Here is a 15,683-nt window from a genome sequence, read left to right as displayed (position 1 = left end):
GGTGACTGGTCACCATGCCTTCTCATTGCCCTCGACATGGGCGGCAGACCCCACCCTCCCTGGGCGGCGAGGACCCCTCAACTAGATGTGAAAATCTGTTTGTCCTCTTGGCTCTTGTCTAAGGAACCTTTTGGCTTTAAAATCCTCTGATGCAGGCTAAATGTGCTTCTGATTAAAAAAAAAAAGAGAGAGAGATGCTTTAGTGGGCCATGAGGTCCAGTCTCCCAGTGCTGGAGGAGACGGGAGGCCCCAGTGGTTCGATGCCACCGCAGCAGGGCCTGCTTGGGACGTGTGCATCCATTTTGTGCGTTACGGAGAGCTGGAGTGGGCCCTGGGGATTCAGGTTGAATAAAACAAGATTGCAGCTTTCACGGGAAGAAACCTAGCAACAGTTAAATGCCCAGGACTGTGAGAGGGCACGCTTCTGTGCTCTAATCTATTTTCATCCTCAAAATTACATAGCGAAATGCCAGCTCTGCTTTTGCTGTGTGGCTGTGGGCAAGTTAACCGCTCTGTGCCTAGTTTTCTCATCTCTTGAAATGGGAATAATGATACTGCCACTGATTTCACAGGGTTGTTGTGAAGATGAATTGAGCTGAATGACATAAATACTAATAATAGTAAAAATTAAGCCAGGCTCTACGCTGAGTGTAATAATCACACAAACTATATGTGAAATAATTAAACACCAGTTTTAGAATTGTTCTAGGCGTGAGCTGTTCAGTAGGATAGCCACAGGCCACGTGTGGCCATTGAGGGCTTGCAAGTGGCAAATGTGACTGAGGAGCTGAATTTTTCATTTAATTTAACTTAAATGTAAGCAGCTGCCTGTGGCTGCCTGTAGCTCCCGTGTTGGACTGTGCAGGTCTAATGGGTTGGGAATCCCATTATAGGAGAAAAAACTGATGGGTCCTAAATAAATTTCTGGGGGCATTGCAATTTAAACATACTGTCGTTGAAAACAGTACTAAAAGCAGTGCTTACAGTGTGCCACGTTCTGTTGTGAGCATTTTTCTGTGTTAATCTTAATGTTTATAATAACCCTTATAATTGTCTCCGTTTTACAAGTGAAAAAACCAGAGGTTCAGAGAGGTTAAGTTGCCTCCTCAAGGCTTCAGAGCGAGTGAGAAGCTGCATTTGAGCTTAGGTCTGCCTGTCTGGCTTGATGCCAGTGACAACCCACCCCTGTCACCCAGGAGCCGTCCAGTAGCTGTTGGGATTGAAGACTAAGAAAGAAACTTTCAGGCCACAAATAATCCACAAACCTTCACTCAGCCAGTTAATTCACCTTCCTGGGCAGACCCTCGTCTTGCTTACTTATTGGTAACAACCAGTAAGCGTGAAGCAGATATTGCCCCCTGTGTGTAGAAAGTCTTTTATTTACCTCCCCTCTGTGTGTGCATGTGTGCACACATGCTGTGTGAGTTCCTGCCTGTCCTTTAAGAGTTGGCTCACCTTTCTTTCTGGAAGCTGATCAACGTGGGCAGTCCAGGTGTTTTCTCTCCCTTCCCCATCTGTGTGATAATACCGTTTCCGTAACACTTAAGCCTCATGACCACAGTGATGTGTTTGTAAATCTGTGTCCCCCTCTGGACTGGGAGCCTCAGACAGTGGCCAGTGTCTGACGGCTGCTGTCGCCCCAGAGTTTGACACGTGGTGGGAGCTCCTGAATGTAGACCGCACTCTGGGCGTGGAACATGGCAGAGCGTGGTGACCCGGCACAGGGCGTGTTTATGCTCCTGAACAGTCATCTTCAGTGTTGATAGAAGAGTTTACAGGACTGTGGCACTGGAGGAAACGTGTTCCAGACCTGAGGCCTGGCTCTTGCCAGCCCCACCGCATCTGGGGAACTTGCTCTGTGACTTTGTCAGTTGCTGTCTCATCTCTGAGCTTCAGTTATCTTGTAAAATAGTGGTTTGGACGAGGAACACTGTAAGGTGGATTGTCGGTTTTTTTTTCAGATCGAAAACTCCGTGGGGCTGAACAGCCACGAGTTGGCAAAGGAGAAATAGCCTTAACTGTAAAAAAAAAAAAAAAAAAAAGAGTATTCTGACCCTTGACTCCATGGTTCATTCTAGCGTGTAATGTTTACGGAGTAGGGGCAACTCCCTCCTCCCCGTCTGCCTTCCTAAGGGGAACGAAATCCCCTCAAAATTCTTCTGGACACTTCCTTTTTCTTCTTTTTTTCTTTTAGAATTAAAGAATTAAAAAATTATGGAATTAAAAGCAAATTGTAGGTCTGCACATGCTGGGTTTTACCATCATAATATAGTCACCAACATTTTTTTTTTAAAGATTTTATTTTTTCTTTTTCTCCCCAAAGCCCCCCGGTACATAGTTGTATATTTTTAGCTGTGGCATGTGGGGCGCCGCCTTGGCATGGCCTGATGAGCAGTGCCATGTCTGCGCCCAGGAGCCCAACTGGCAAATCCCTGGGCGGCCAAAGCGGAGCACTCGAACTTAACCACTCGGCCACGGGGCCGGCCCCTCACCCATTTTTCATGTCTTGGGAATTTAATACTTTTAGGAGAGTTTTAAGAACCACTTTTAAACACACTTTATTTTTAGGGGAAAAAGTATTCTAAGATTTATAATTAATATTTAAAGCCTTTTGGTCATGGTGTCACCCCTTAGGAAAGGTTTGAAAACATGTAGGTGCTTTTTCTTGCGAGCGGTGGTGGTGGTGGCGGCGGGGACACCTCACAGCCTAGAAGGACACTCCTTGTATTTTGTGGATGAGAGTCAGGTTGCCAAACACCCTGCAGTAGATGGGGCAAGAAACATCTTGTCCTCAAATGACCTTAGGGCCTTTACTAAAAAGTATGACTCTCCTCTTTGCTTCCTGGGGGTATTTGAATTCAAAGAGTCCTTTTGGAAGATTCTCTCTTTTTTTTTTTTTCCTGCTCATCAAAGGATTGAGAAATAATCTGTTAACCTAAATGGGTTTGGGTATACCTTTGACTAAACATGGCAAAGAAGTCATGGGGCCCCTCATGACCTCCTCTGGGTACAGGGTGTACACATACCGTAAATGGTGGCCTAGGACTTATTTTGTTGAGCCCATGCATTGTCTTAAAAACTGGGGCATTTCACAGAAGTCCTTTGTTGGGCCCGGGCAGTGTATTGACAGTTGAGATAGTTCGGGGGGCAGCAGGTTGGCCGGCATCTCCCTGAGATCAGGCAGCACTGGTGGCATGTGCCCACCCAGCTGCCTTGGTCACTGGAGCTGAGTGGGGCTGCCCCCTTAAGACGGGCATGAACTCTGCCCCTCCCTGCTGTTTCGCCAGCGTTGGGGCTGAATGCCAGTGCCTTCCTCACCCTCCAGGCCTGGACAGGTCTTCTTAGAGACATGTTTTGCCAGGACCCATGGTTTTTATCAGATGGCACGGGGACAAAAGCTGGAGCAAGATCTATTTTTATTCATGTATGTTACCTACGTGGCCCTGTAGGAATTTGAGTTTGTGGTTCCCCCGTCCCCAGCACGTGTGCCCTGTGCTCCCACACAGTCAGAGCGCTCATTCTCCGGGTTACACAGACCAGGTGTTGGCAAACTACAGCCTTGTGGGCCAGATGTGCCCTGGAGCCTGTTTTTGTAAATAAAGTTTTATTGGCACACAGCCACATTAATACATTGACATATTGTCTCTGGTTCCTTTTGCACGGCAGTGGCAGGCCTGAGTCCTGGCAATAGAGACCACGTGACTGACTGACTCGTATATTTATAGAACACTTTATAGAAAAAGTTTACCAGCTTCTGGTATAGACTGGGCTATTCCAGAAGTGAATAATCAAGCCTGTCTATTTTCTTGTTAAGCCGACCTGTGGAAGAAGCAGGGAAATAAGCACATTTGCTCACGCAGCCTGCAATTATCCTGGAATAACACAGGTTGCAACCCGTTTGCTTTACCAGCTGGTTACACACCTTATACGTGTGGGGGCGAAAAAATCATAACTCATTTTACCTGAAATGATTTGCTCTTTCTTTTTTAAATATTCCATATTTGTTATCAGCTGCTTTTTAGGGAGTAGGAAGCACAAGGAGCAGATAAGGCCAGTGTCTGGTTGACAAGGAGGTTACCCGGCTGCTGGTTCTCAGTTCTCAGCCGCAGCGGTGGCCGCAGGGAAGGGTGGAATCTCCTGAAAAGGGTCTGGGGCAGCCTGGCTCAGCCCTGATGTTCCTCCCAGGAAGGCCCACCCCACCAAGATGGGCTGTGGCAGGACCGTGGGGGAAACTGAACTTCTGAAGTGGCAGAACCCCCGCTTCTATTGAAAAGGACCTGGGTTGCCAGCTCGGGAGATGAGCTGTCGTATTTGATTCTCCCAGTTTCGTTTACATCTTAACGACTCTTCCTATCCTGTTACTAATTTCCTGAAAGGGAGTCAGGCACTGGAATATGGCTCACTGCCATCCTGCAGAAGCCACAGAACCATCCTGGAAGACCCTGCCAGCTTAGAAATAGTTCTGCTTGCCCGATAGGTGTGGTTTACCTTTCAATAGGAGTTTCTCTTCTCTTCTTCACCTCCCGCCCCCTCTTCCCCCCCTCCTCCTCCCTCTCTTCCTTTTCCTCCCCCTCTTCCTCTTCCTCTTCCTCCCCCTCCCCCCTTCCTCTTCCTCTTCCTCTACCAAGCCCCCCTCCCTCCAAAGAACCTCAACCATTTTCCTAGGCAGATAGACCCTCTACGTTTGTGGCTTTCAACTAAAGGCAGTGTTGCCCCCCAAGGGACATTAGGCAATATCTGGAGAGATTTTTGCTTGTCAGAGTTTTGTGCATGGGGGTGCTACCAGCCTCTAGCCGAGGAAGCTGCTACACCTCCTACAGTGCACAGGACAGCGCCCACAATGAGGAATTTTCTGGCCCAAACGTCCTCAGTGCCAAGGTTGAGAACCCTGCTCGAGATGCTGGTCTCTGTTCACATGCCCTTCTGTTATGTTTCTGGCTTTTTTTTTTTTTTTCTTAAAGATTTTATTTTTTCCCCTTTCTCCCAAAGCCCCCCGGTACATAGCCGTACACTTCAGTTGTGGGTCCTTCTGGCTGTGGCATGTGGGACGCTGCAACATGGCCTGATGAGCGGCGCCATGTCCAAGCCCAGGACTCGAACCGGCGAAATCCCTGGCTGACAAAGCGGAGCACGCGAACTTAACCACTCAGCCATGGGGCCAGCCCCTCTGGCTGTCTTTTTAATTTTCAGATTTTTCCCTCCAGCATTTTGCATTAAGCAGAAGTTATTTTGAACTACAGAGAGCGTTCTCTGAGGGGGTCCCTTAATCATCAGAATCACTTCTGCATCCAGCATCATGTTATATGGGGCATAGGGACATGAGAAAGGGCTGGGAGACCCAGGTTTGAGGCCTTGCTCTGGGCCTGGGGATCAGATAAGTCTTTTTTACCTAGTCTTTTCATCTGTCAAGTAAGACTAGGGCTATGTACCCTGAGTACCTCTCTGGGTGGCTGTGAGGGTAAGATGAAGATGGTGTGTGTAACAGTATATTGAAAAACGTAACATGGAAAGAATATTTTAACAATGATGTCACCCTCTGGAAACCAAGCAGAGTGCTCTATCTTAAACATTGTACTGAAACAGGGAAATAACTGGGCTCAAGAATTATGCAATCACTCTTAAAAGTCTTAGTTATTTTCTTAGTAGAAATGAAAATGGGGAGGCTTGAAAGGATTGGTTAACAAGATCTGTTAAATAAGCGTCTGTGGGGCTCTTTCTCAAGGAGTGTGGAAATAGCAGGCATTGTGAGAACATTCAAACCTCGTAGTAAGAACCAGGAACGAGGAGTCATGAACGCCTGCAATCTTGGCCACTCTTTGCCTTTATCCTGGGGGTCCTAGCCATTAAAATAAGGAAAAAAGAAAAGTAACGTAAAAATATTAGACATGAACAGATGAAACTGATGTTAATTTGACATGATAAGATTTTTAATCAAGAAACTATTAGAACTGTTTATATATGAGGTCAGTATTAAAAATCTCACAGCATTTCTATGTACCAACAATTACTATTTAGAAAATATAATAGAAAAAGATCCCATTCACAGTATCAACAAAAATTACGCAGTCTCTAACCAATATATAAGATCTTTTTGGAGGAAATTGTAATGTTTTACTGAAGGACGGGGAAGAAAAACCTTGTTCTACAAGGAAGTTTGTTCAAAGGTAGGTGCTGTGGTTGTAGCTGAGCTGTAATCCGTGGAATCGAGGCTCAGAGTGGGTTGAGTAGCTCTCTCAAGGTCACACAGCCAGTTGCCAGGTCATTTTGACTTCCTCGTGTTTCCAAGCGGGGTTTCTTATTGATTTCTGATAGACATTTCCCTAATGAGTTTCTTCTGAGTAATTGTATGTGTTGCAGTGTGCCTTTGCTGGATTTCTACAGAGTATCGTTAGGGAAACATTTCTGCCAATATTTTGGGATAGGAAGGGGTCTGGCTCCCATGAGTTGGCCGCTCGTCGAATCTTTCTGCCGTTGTTGGTTCTCAGCAGGAGGTGGGGCTCCTCTGTGAACACGGGGATCTGCTGTGGCTGAGAATCCCGGCTTTAGGAGCCTCTTGTGCTCATACGTACCTTATGCATTGAGGGTGGACTTAGAAACAGATGACCATCTTTTGGTGGCTCAGGTCCAGTTGATCCGCTCTCCACTTGCGTGCTGTTGAAAGAATCCCAGGGCAAGTGCTGTGCTTCTGTTGGCTTTGTACGTTTAGACTTCTGCACGTTGGGCCCTTAACCGTATTAGCAATATTAGTAATGGTGGCACTGTGTTGAATGCGTCCATTATGTCATCCCGTTCAATCCCAACCACAATCCCACGAACTTAGGTGTTGTCACCCCCATTTTACAGATGAGAAAAACGAAGCTGAGAGGTTGAGCGACTTGCCTGGGGTCACCCAGCTCGTAGAGTTGAGACCTGAACCCAGGGATGCCTGGGTCGCGGCCATCGTGCTATTCTGCCAGGGCTGCCTGTTAACTCTTAGACACCAGCTTTTCCATCCATGGCCTCTTCAAATAGAAGAAAGAAAAATCTCTTACTATCTAACAACCTGCAAACTCTGTGTTTTAGTAGAGTCCCCCAAGATGGCTTTGTAATGAATGTTGAAATGCTGTAATTTTCTTTTGTTGTTATTGATGTATTTGTTCAAATTCCTTTTGAGAATGCACATTTGTTTTGAAACCGAACCTGTCTTTCTTGCCTACATTTCAGTCAGAACTAAGACATGGTCCGTTTTACTATATGAAGCAGCCACTCACCACAGACCCTGTTGATGTTGTACCGCAGGATGGGCGAAATGATTTCTACTGCTGGGTTTGTCACCGGGAAGGCCAAGTCCTTTGCTGTGAGCTCTGTCCCCGGGTTTATCACGCTAAGTGTCTGAGACTGACATCGGAACCAGAGGGGGACTGGTTTTGTCCCGAATGTGAGGTTAGTTCTTGATGACTGAATGCATTATTCGCCTTGTTTCCTCTCCTTTCTCTCTCTTCCTTTTATTTTTAATCTTTCAAATAACCCAGATATAGGGAAAAGAGAAATTTCTTGCCTCGACCTGCTTTGTCCTGTTCACCTCCTCTTGGACTGACATTCAGCACTGCGGCTCTCAGGAACACAGTCACACAGAATGTTCTTTTCGGTTCTTCGTGGGTCTTGGGGTCACTTTGAGATCTGCAGCCTTCTCTGATTCTCCTGTGATGAACATTTCAGAAGTTTCCTTATGAACCTTGAACAGTGCACATATTTTGAAAAGACCTCACGCTGCCTTTTGCTTTCTTGGATCTCGTCTCCGCCTGTGTCATTGAAGCCTCGTCGGTAGCCAAGCTGGGAAGACTGGTTGTGGTGGTCTGTTCTGAGTGGTTGCCATCTGATGCTCTCATTCGTGGAACAGCTCTTTCTCAAGTGCCTGTTAGGTGCTCGGGAGTCGACAGAGAACAAAAAGAAGCATGAATCACATATCTCTCTTCAGGAGAAAAGGGCAAAAACCCAAATAAATGAAATTATATACAGCGTGTTAGAAGAAGAGTGTTCTCTTAGAAGAAGAGAAAATGAATTGAACATGAAGAATAGGGAGTGAGGGACGTGCAGGGTGTTTCCTTTTTAAGTGAAGAGGTCCAGGAATGCCTCGCTAAAATGTGAGGAGGACCTGAACAAGGGGAGGAGGGAGCCACGCGGCCATGGGGAAGACGTTCCGGGTGGAGGGAGCGCGAGTACGGACCCCCGAGCAGAAGCACAGGGACAGTGACCGGAATGGGTGTAGCCTAAACACTCTTCATTAAACCAGTTATTGCGGCTTCCACGATTCTGAGCTGTCTTCTCTTCTGGCTGACTCCCAACTACGATGCTTCTGCAAACGTTGAGAATAAGAATGTCACCTACAGAATAATTTAATGTGGAATGTCACTTGGATTCAAAGGTATATTGGAATTAGATCTCAAACGAGGAAGCTTTCTGTGTGTGAAATGGAAAGCTCTCCCAGATGTCTTTAGTGGGAAGAAAGCAAGCTATAGGATAGCGTCTGTGGCATCGCCTTTGTGTAGAGAAAGGAGAAAAATAAGAACTATATGGAAAGAAATTAGACATCAGAGCAATGTGATGATGACATTTGAATGGTCTTCTGCTGCTAAAATCACAAAAGATGGCTGCTGCTTCTCTCTGGGACTCTAGATGGGGAGATGTGTAGGACACGCTTTGCCCAGCGATGCCCTCTTGTTCAGAGCCTGACCTCATTCTGCTTCATTTCGTGTGGGAACTAGAGCCTTCATTTATTTCCTTTTGTCTTGACCAACCCTTCCCAGTTATTTAATAACTTTGGGAAAAAGATAGTGGCTCAGATAGGATGCTTTTGCTGCAAGTAATAGATCTTGATGAAAGGCGATTGAAACAATAGGGCTTTATTATCATGTGTAGAGAGGACCCAGAGGCAGGGCCAGGCTAGAGTTCTTTCAAAGCTCGACTCTTTCCATTTCATTGTTAGGGCGATGTGTTCCTCATGGCTGTAAGATGGCTGCTGGGGGTTTTATCACGAGTGGCTGAACAAAAATCTTCCTGAGAGAACAGCGTTGTCTCCTCACTTCCCTTTTTGTTGAGCAGAAGGACTTAGCCCGTTGGCCTCCAGCTGACTTGCCCTTGGGCTCATTGGTGGGGATTGGATCACGAGTCCCGAGGCGAAAAAGGCTTGAAAATGCTTGTCTGGCACTTTTAGTCTATATTGTGGGAACCAGGCACTGCCAGCCAGGAGGAAGGGGTCGGGGGTGGAGGGAGAGGAGGTGAATGACAGTTGAGCAGGCGAGCCAAGTGTCTGCCACGGATAGTTACCTGGAAACAGACTGAAATTCAAACAAGCAGATGTCTCCGTCTGAGATTTAGAGCCCCGAATTTCTTCCAGGGGCGAATTGGGGAGCCTGTCAACTGGGAGACTACTCTTTCAGGCTCTGGTGGCTAAGCCATTAGACACGGGCGTCGTGTACTGTTCTCAGCGTCTGAGTGCCTCTCGTGTTGCCCTTTTCCTCGACAACCAATCAGATACGTCTGCAAATTCCTTTTGGAGGATCCAGAGATAATGAAGAAAGGAAACTCAATCCAAGTTAATTGGAGAAAACTTTTCTCAGCTCTTCCTACACAGATGGTTAAAGAGTTTCCTGACATCGTCAAAATTTGCTATTTTTGTTGTTTCTGCTACATAAAGATTCTGAGCCTCTGAGATTCAGTATCAGATTTACATAGCAGAATCCGGTTTCAGATATTTCTCTGGGGCTCTTTGAGGGGACTTTCCCTTACAAAATGACATTTATGCCCATGGAGATAGACAGCTAGACTACGCTTCTCATGTAGGTTTCCAGAATGTCCTGAGTGGGTTCATATCCGTGGTGACAGAGAATGAAGTCATACTTATTATTAGTCTCCTAGCATCCTTTGGATTCTTTCTACAGGGAAGACTGTCCCTTCCATCAGTGATGTTGTTGAGTTAATGCCCTGTCAGTTTCCGGAAAGATAGCCCAGAACCTTAAGAGGATCAAGTCAAGTGGCTGATTCATTGTGGGAAGAGATTACCCTGAAGCCATCAGTGGCCTTTCCTTTTATATCCCATTCTTGAAACCTAAGGTTATAATAATGACGATTTTTTAGTTCCTCTCCTACCCACACCTTTTTCAGATTATGTCATCTTCGTGAGCTAAACATACTTCTTAATAAGGTAATCAATAGACTGGTGTGCTTTCCAGTTTTTATCCGCTGATCCAGTACATAGTCAAGTAGATTGGAGTGAAACAACTTGTCTCATTTAGATGGAAATTATTTTTTGTGTGTAAGCTTACTGGAAAATTAGGAAAGGGAAATAAGTACACGGATAGTGACTTTCTTTCTAACTGGACGTTTCTGTGATTCTTGACTTGTAGAAGATTACAGTGGCAGAATGCATCGAGACCCAGAGTAAAGCCATGACAATGCTCACCATCGAACAGTTGTCCTACCTGCTCAAGTTTGCCATTCAGAAAATGAAACAGCCAGGGGTAAGAAGGAAGTTCCTCTTGGTATAAATGTACATGGAAATAGTGACATTTCTTTTGGTCTGTTAACATTCTTGTTCTGTGTAGCCTCAGCCTTAGCCTGTGCCTACTCTTTGGTCCTTCTTATGTGCCTGAATTCAGATATCTGTAAATTAAACATAAGATATGATGACGTTCCGTTAACTCTATGGTGAGTGCTCTGTGTCCCTGAGGAGCTGAGTCAAAAAATGACATAGAGTAGAAAGCTGATGGCGATTTAAAATTCTGACTGGTTGTGAAGTGAAACCTCACACCCTGTTGGGGGAAGGGGCAGTTTTGTGCTCTTTCCCATGGGAGTTAGTAAATTCCATTTTAATGAGAAAGCTGATTATAACCCAGTTTATTTATAATCAAAGTCTGCTGATGGAAACTTCGAGTAAAACTGAACTGGTGAGATCCCATAAAGGGTGAGAATTTGCGTAGTTCCTTCACCTGTGAAAGGGGATTTGATGGGCAGCCTTCACCCCTTAAGAAGAATCCGCATGCGAGGGTAGGGCTGCCCCCTTCAGCTGGCAAGCGGTGCGTTTCACCGTGGTTTCCCTCCCAGGCGGCCCAGTCACGAAATCACAGCCATGGTGGTTTTCGTTTTTGCGGCAATTTTCAGGAAGATGGCAGCAAAATACCTTGGCAGTAAAAATAAAATGTTATGACAGTATAGTCAACATATTATGACATTTTTCCTACAGAAACTGGAGGGGTAGGCTTCTCCTTTTCTGATTTGCACGGAGGCACCATATGGGCTAGTGGTGACCCTTTGGGAAATTCTTCATCATTTGCTTTCTAAGTCAAATGAATAGACAGAAATGTAGAATCTCAGGGCAGTTAGTAGCTTCATTTCCATTTAGTGATTTAATTTCCTTAAAGAAACAAGCTTTAGTTTTGAGATTATATTCTGAAATTTGATATCACGATGAAAAAAAAGCCAGCGTGCCAACTGGGTGTTGCTAAATTGGGAGTCTGTTTGTGTCTTTAACAGAATCTCAGTCAGTGGGAGCAAAAGTGTATAGCCTCAGTTTGGTTAAAACAAAAATTACAATTTTTTTTACTGTGGGGTCATTTTGGTGTTGAGTGATAAGGAATTATTTCCTGTTTTTGATAGTCGCCAGCAGCTAGCACTTAGCCTGTTGACAAAAAGAATATACACGTAGTCTGGTCCACACTGCAGAATTATAAAGCAAAAGGAAAAAATCAAAGAAGGCGTTAATTTCTCATATAAATTGATAGGAAATCAACCGGGGCAGAAAGTTGTGGATTTTGTTGAAGCGTCTTTTTAACTTAAAACGGCCACACTTTCATGCTGGATGAAAGAAGGCTCTGATGACTGTACATGGTGACCCCGTCAGATGCCTTGCTTGAGTATAATTTGAAGTTTAATTAAATCTTCTAGATATTTTTATTGATAAGTGAACACCACCCATCAAGAGACCAGGCCTTGCATTTTGAGCTTGTTCAAGTAGGACTTAAGAACGTGGATCCAGGGGCCCAGCCCCGTGGCCGAGTGGTTAAGTTTGTGTGCCCCGCTTTGGCGGCCCGGGGTTTTACCGGTTTGGATCTTGGGTTCGGACATGGCACCGCTCATCATGCCATGCAGAGGCGGCGTCCTGCATAGCAGAACTAGAAGGGCTTACAACTAGAATATACAACTATGTACTGGGGGCTGTGGGGAGAGGGAGGAAAGGAAAAAAACAAAACAAAACAAAACTAAAACCATGGATCCAAATGAAAACATTTTACACAGTCCCTGTGTTGAAGGTAATTTGCCTTCTCAAAGGAAGAGGAAAATCTCACTGTCTAAAATTTTTCCCCATGGGGTAAATTGTCTTGGCACTTAGGGGAGCTTTACTTGCTGTGTCATCTCTAGAAGTAGCCAAATTTCACCCTCAGTCGGCTTTGATTATGCGCGTTTGCAGTGTAAATAAGGCTCGTTCAGAGTTCGGGTCTAAAGTGACGGATAGTGTTTTATTCTTATTCATCTTCATGTAAGAGGACAGGACCTGTTGTTTGGATATTTATTGAAAACAAAACAAATAAAACCAGAATACCCCCATGATTATTGATAACCAGGCTGAATTAGAAGGTGATTCAATCTGCAGCTCCCCAAGGTCATTCTTTTTCTTTTTCTTTTTTTCTTTTTGCAAGGAAGATTGGTGCTGAGCTAACATCTGTTACCAATCTTCCTCTTTTTGCTTGAGGAAGATTGTTGCTAACATGTGTGCCAATCTTCCTCTATTTTATATGTGGGAAGCCGCCACAGTGTGGCTTGATGAGTGGTATGTTAGGTCCATGCCTGGTTTCTGAACCCACGACCCCAGGTTGCCAAAGCGGGGCACGTGAACTTAACCACTGCACCACCAGGCCGGCTCCCCCAGGGTCATTCTTTTTTGGAAACCTTTAGAACTGGATTGTCTGAAAAGTGGTCTCCATTTCTCCAGTATTTTGTTGGTATTAACACCTTGTCTTGCATAGTAATGATGGGTTTGTGCCTGTGTGTGTGCATCTTTTCTCTCTTTTATAGACAGATGCGTTCCAGAAGCCTGTTCCCTTGGAACAGCATCCCGACTACGCGGAGTACATCTTCCATCCCATGGACCTTTGTACTTTGGAAAAGGTTGGCCTCCATCGAGGAGCCCACAATTGTCGAGATGCCTAAAGACCCTCTCTCACTTCCTCTGCCCCATCTCAAGTTAGATGGTTTCTCTGCCTTTCCCCTGCACCATTTTCATTTGGATGGAAGGACTCTTGACCCCTTTCTCCTGTGCCATTCTTCCGAGGATTGCAATGGAGAGTTGGAATCCACTGCTTGGCTCCACTTACTGCTAGTGATTCCAGCTTTTTACCTGAAAAAGTTGTAGCTTCTAAGAATTAGGGATTTGATTGATTTGAGCCTTACCTCCTCTTCTCTTTCTTCTGGAGGTGCTAATGAGAGCAGCAGGAAGGAAGATGAGAAAATGAAGTATCTGGGACACCTCCAGATTAGTAATAAAGATGTGGCTGAGGCTACTGATAAGGATATTTCTTTAATGCCTGAAGGTCTTTTAAAAACTCATGCTAAAATTCCACGCTGAAAGTTTGCACTTGTAACCCTTCAGATTGTGCATGTCGTCCTGGTGCCAGTTTTCAAATTGTTGGCATCAAAACGTGGATCGAGAAAATTGTGGATGTGGAGAAAACATTATTTCCTATTGTCTGCACGGATGACCCCTGAACAGTAAATCTGACCTGCTTTGGAAAGTTGCATGCACCCTTAGGGTGTTCAAAAAAGAAGACATTCAAAAAAGACAGGGTTGGAATCCTGGCTCCATAAGTGAATAGATTTGGAACTTTGGATCAGTTCCTTAACATTCCCATACCTCAATTTCCCTGTCTGTCAAGTGGGAATGATAATAGCTGCTTCGCTGAGTTCTTAATCATGCGGCTTATGTGAGACCATTAGAAATAATAGTAAACACATAAGTACATATAATATCCTGGCTCCTTGGAATAAGCTGCTTGATAAATGATAGCTGCTGTAAGATGAGAAAACTCAAGTTAGTGTGATGAATTCAACGAGTGCCTTTTTATAGTTAGAGATCTCAAATACAATAGCATCTTGGGAAACGAATAAAAGCATTAATTAATTTGGCAAATGACTGCTAAGAAAATTATGTGGGGGACGCAGGTGTGATGGGCTGTGGCTTGTATAGACTCACTGATGGTTATGCTCTCCCTTTTCTCCCCAGAACGCTAAAAAGAAAATGTATGGCTGCACAGAAGCTTTTCTGGCTGATGCAAAGTGGATTTTGCACAACTGCATCATTTATAACGGGGGTGAGTGGCTGCAATGACTCCTAAAAAGATGCTGTGTGTATTGCCCGTTTTCCCAGCCTTCATAAAAAATCAGGCTCTGTTTTCATGCATCAGGGCCAATAGCTGAGAATAGCTGTGTATAGATGGCTAATGTGTGTGAATAGGGGCAGTGCTGTGTGCATTTTAAGGTATAAGCTGACATCCACAGTGGCTTTCGGCCGTATGGCACTGCTGCCTGTCCTTTTCAAAAACTTTATTTTAATGGAGGAATAATTACGTACGATAAAAGGCTCAGATTTTACATGTACATTCCATGAATTTGACATATGTGTAACCACCTATGTAATCACAAGCCCAAATAAGATCTAGAACTTTCCATCACCCAGTATATTCCTACGTGCCCTTTCCAGCAAATCTACCACCGTTAAAAGGAATTCCTGTTCTGTTTTCTTTTGCTGTAGATGACTTTCACATAGTCTAGAATTTCATATAAATGGAGTCGGAGGTTACACTCTCGTGTCTGGCTATTGTCCCGCGGCACAGTATCTTTGGGATTCATCCACATAATGTGTGTCATGTGGTTTGTTTCTTTGTATTGTTGAGTGATTTTTAGTGTCAACATACAATTTATTTATCCATTCACCTTATTGATGCTGATGGACATTTGGGTTGTTTTCAGCTTTTGGCTGTTAAGACTAAAGTCACTGTGAACATTCTTGTACACGTCTTTGTGTGGACGTGTTTTCCTTTCTCTTGGGTAAATACCTAGGAGTGACATTCCTGGATCATTGAGTAGGTTTATATTTAACTTCGTGGGGAATTTTGCCAAACTGTTTTGCAAAGTAGTTGTATCGTTTTACACTTTTCCCAGCAGTGTATGTGAGAGTCTGACTTGTTCTCCATCCTTGCCAATACTTGATGTTGTCTGTCTTTTTAATTTTTGCCATTCTTGATGATATGAAATAGTATGTCATGGTGGTTTTAATTTGCCCTTCTCTAGTGACTAATGGTATTGAGCATCTTTTCATGTGCTTATTAGTCATTTGTGTATCTTTTTTGGTAAAATACCTATTTAGATATCTTATTCATTTAAAAAAATTGAGTTGTTTGTGTCTTCATTATTATTATTTTTGTTTTTTTGAGTGAGATTAGCCCTGAGCTAACATCTGCTGCCTATCCTCCGCTTTTTGCTGAGGAAGACTGGCCCTGAGCTAACATCCGTGCCCATCTTCCTCCATTTTATATGTGGGACACCTGCCACAGCATGGCTTGCCAAGCGGTGACATGTCCGCACCTGGGATCCGAACCAGTGAACCCGGGCCGCCAAAGTGGAACATGTGAGCTTAACTGCTGCGCCACTGG

The 15,683-nt window shown here is 44.6% G+C and overlaps 1 protein-coding gene across 50 annotated transcripts in view; it reads left to right on the top strand.

The window, feature by feature from the left end:
* Positions 1-15,683, top strand: part of ZMYND8 (zinc finger MYND-type containing 8) — a 116,461-nt gene that overhangs the window by 36,278 nt on the left and 64,500 nt on the right. For 26 of the 50 annotated variants that reach the window (XM_070589399.1, XM_070589406.1, XM_070589408.1 and 23 more), the window contains 4 exons: positions 7,279-7,422; positions 10,386-10,499; positions 13,051-13,143; positions 14,255-14,342. In XM_070589399.1, the coding sequence (XP_070445500.1) occupies positions 7,279-7,422; positions 10,386-10,499; positions 13,051-13,143; positions 14,255-14,342 (439 nt within the window). Of the gene's footprint in view, positions 1-7,203; positions 7,423-10,385; positions 10,500-13,050; positions 13,144-14,254; positions 14,343-15,683 lie in introns of all 50 variants that reach the window. The other 24 variants (XM_070589362.1, XM_070589407.1, XM_070589389.1 and 21 more) reach the window with 1 other exon arrangement.

Source organism: Equus przewalskii, chromosome 21 (assembly GCF_037783145.1).
Source record: "Equus przewalskii isolate Varuska chromosome 21, EquPr2, whole genome shotgun sequence".
Lineage (NCBI taxonomy): Eukaryota > Metazoa > Chordata > Mammalia > Perissodactyla > Equidae > Equus > Equus przewalskii.
Note: the sequence above shows the minus strand (reverse complement) of the source record. Positions and strands in the feature narration are given on the sequence as shown.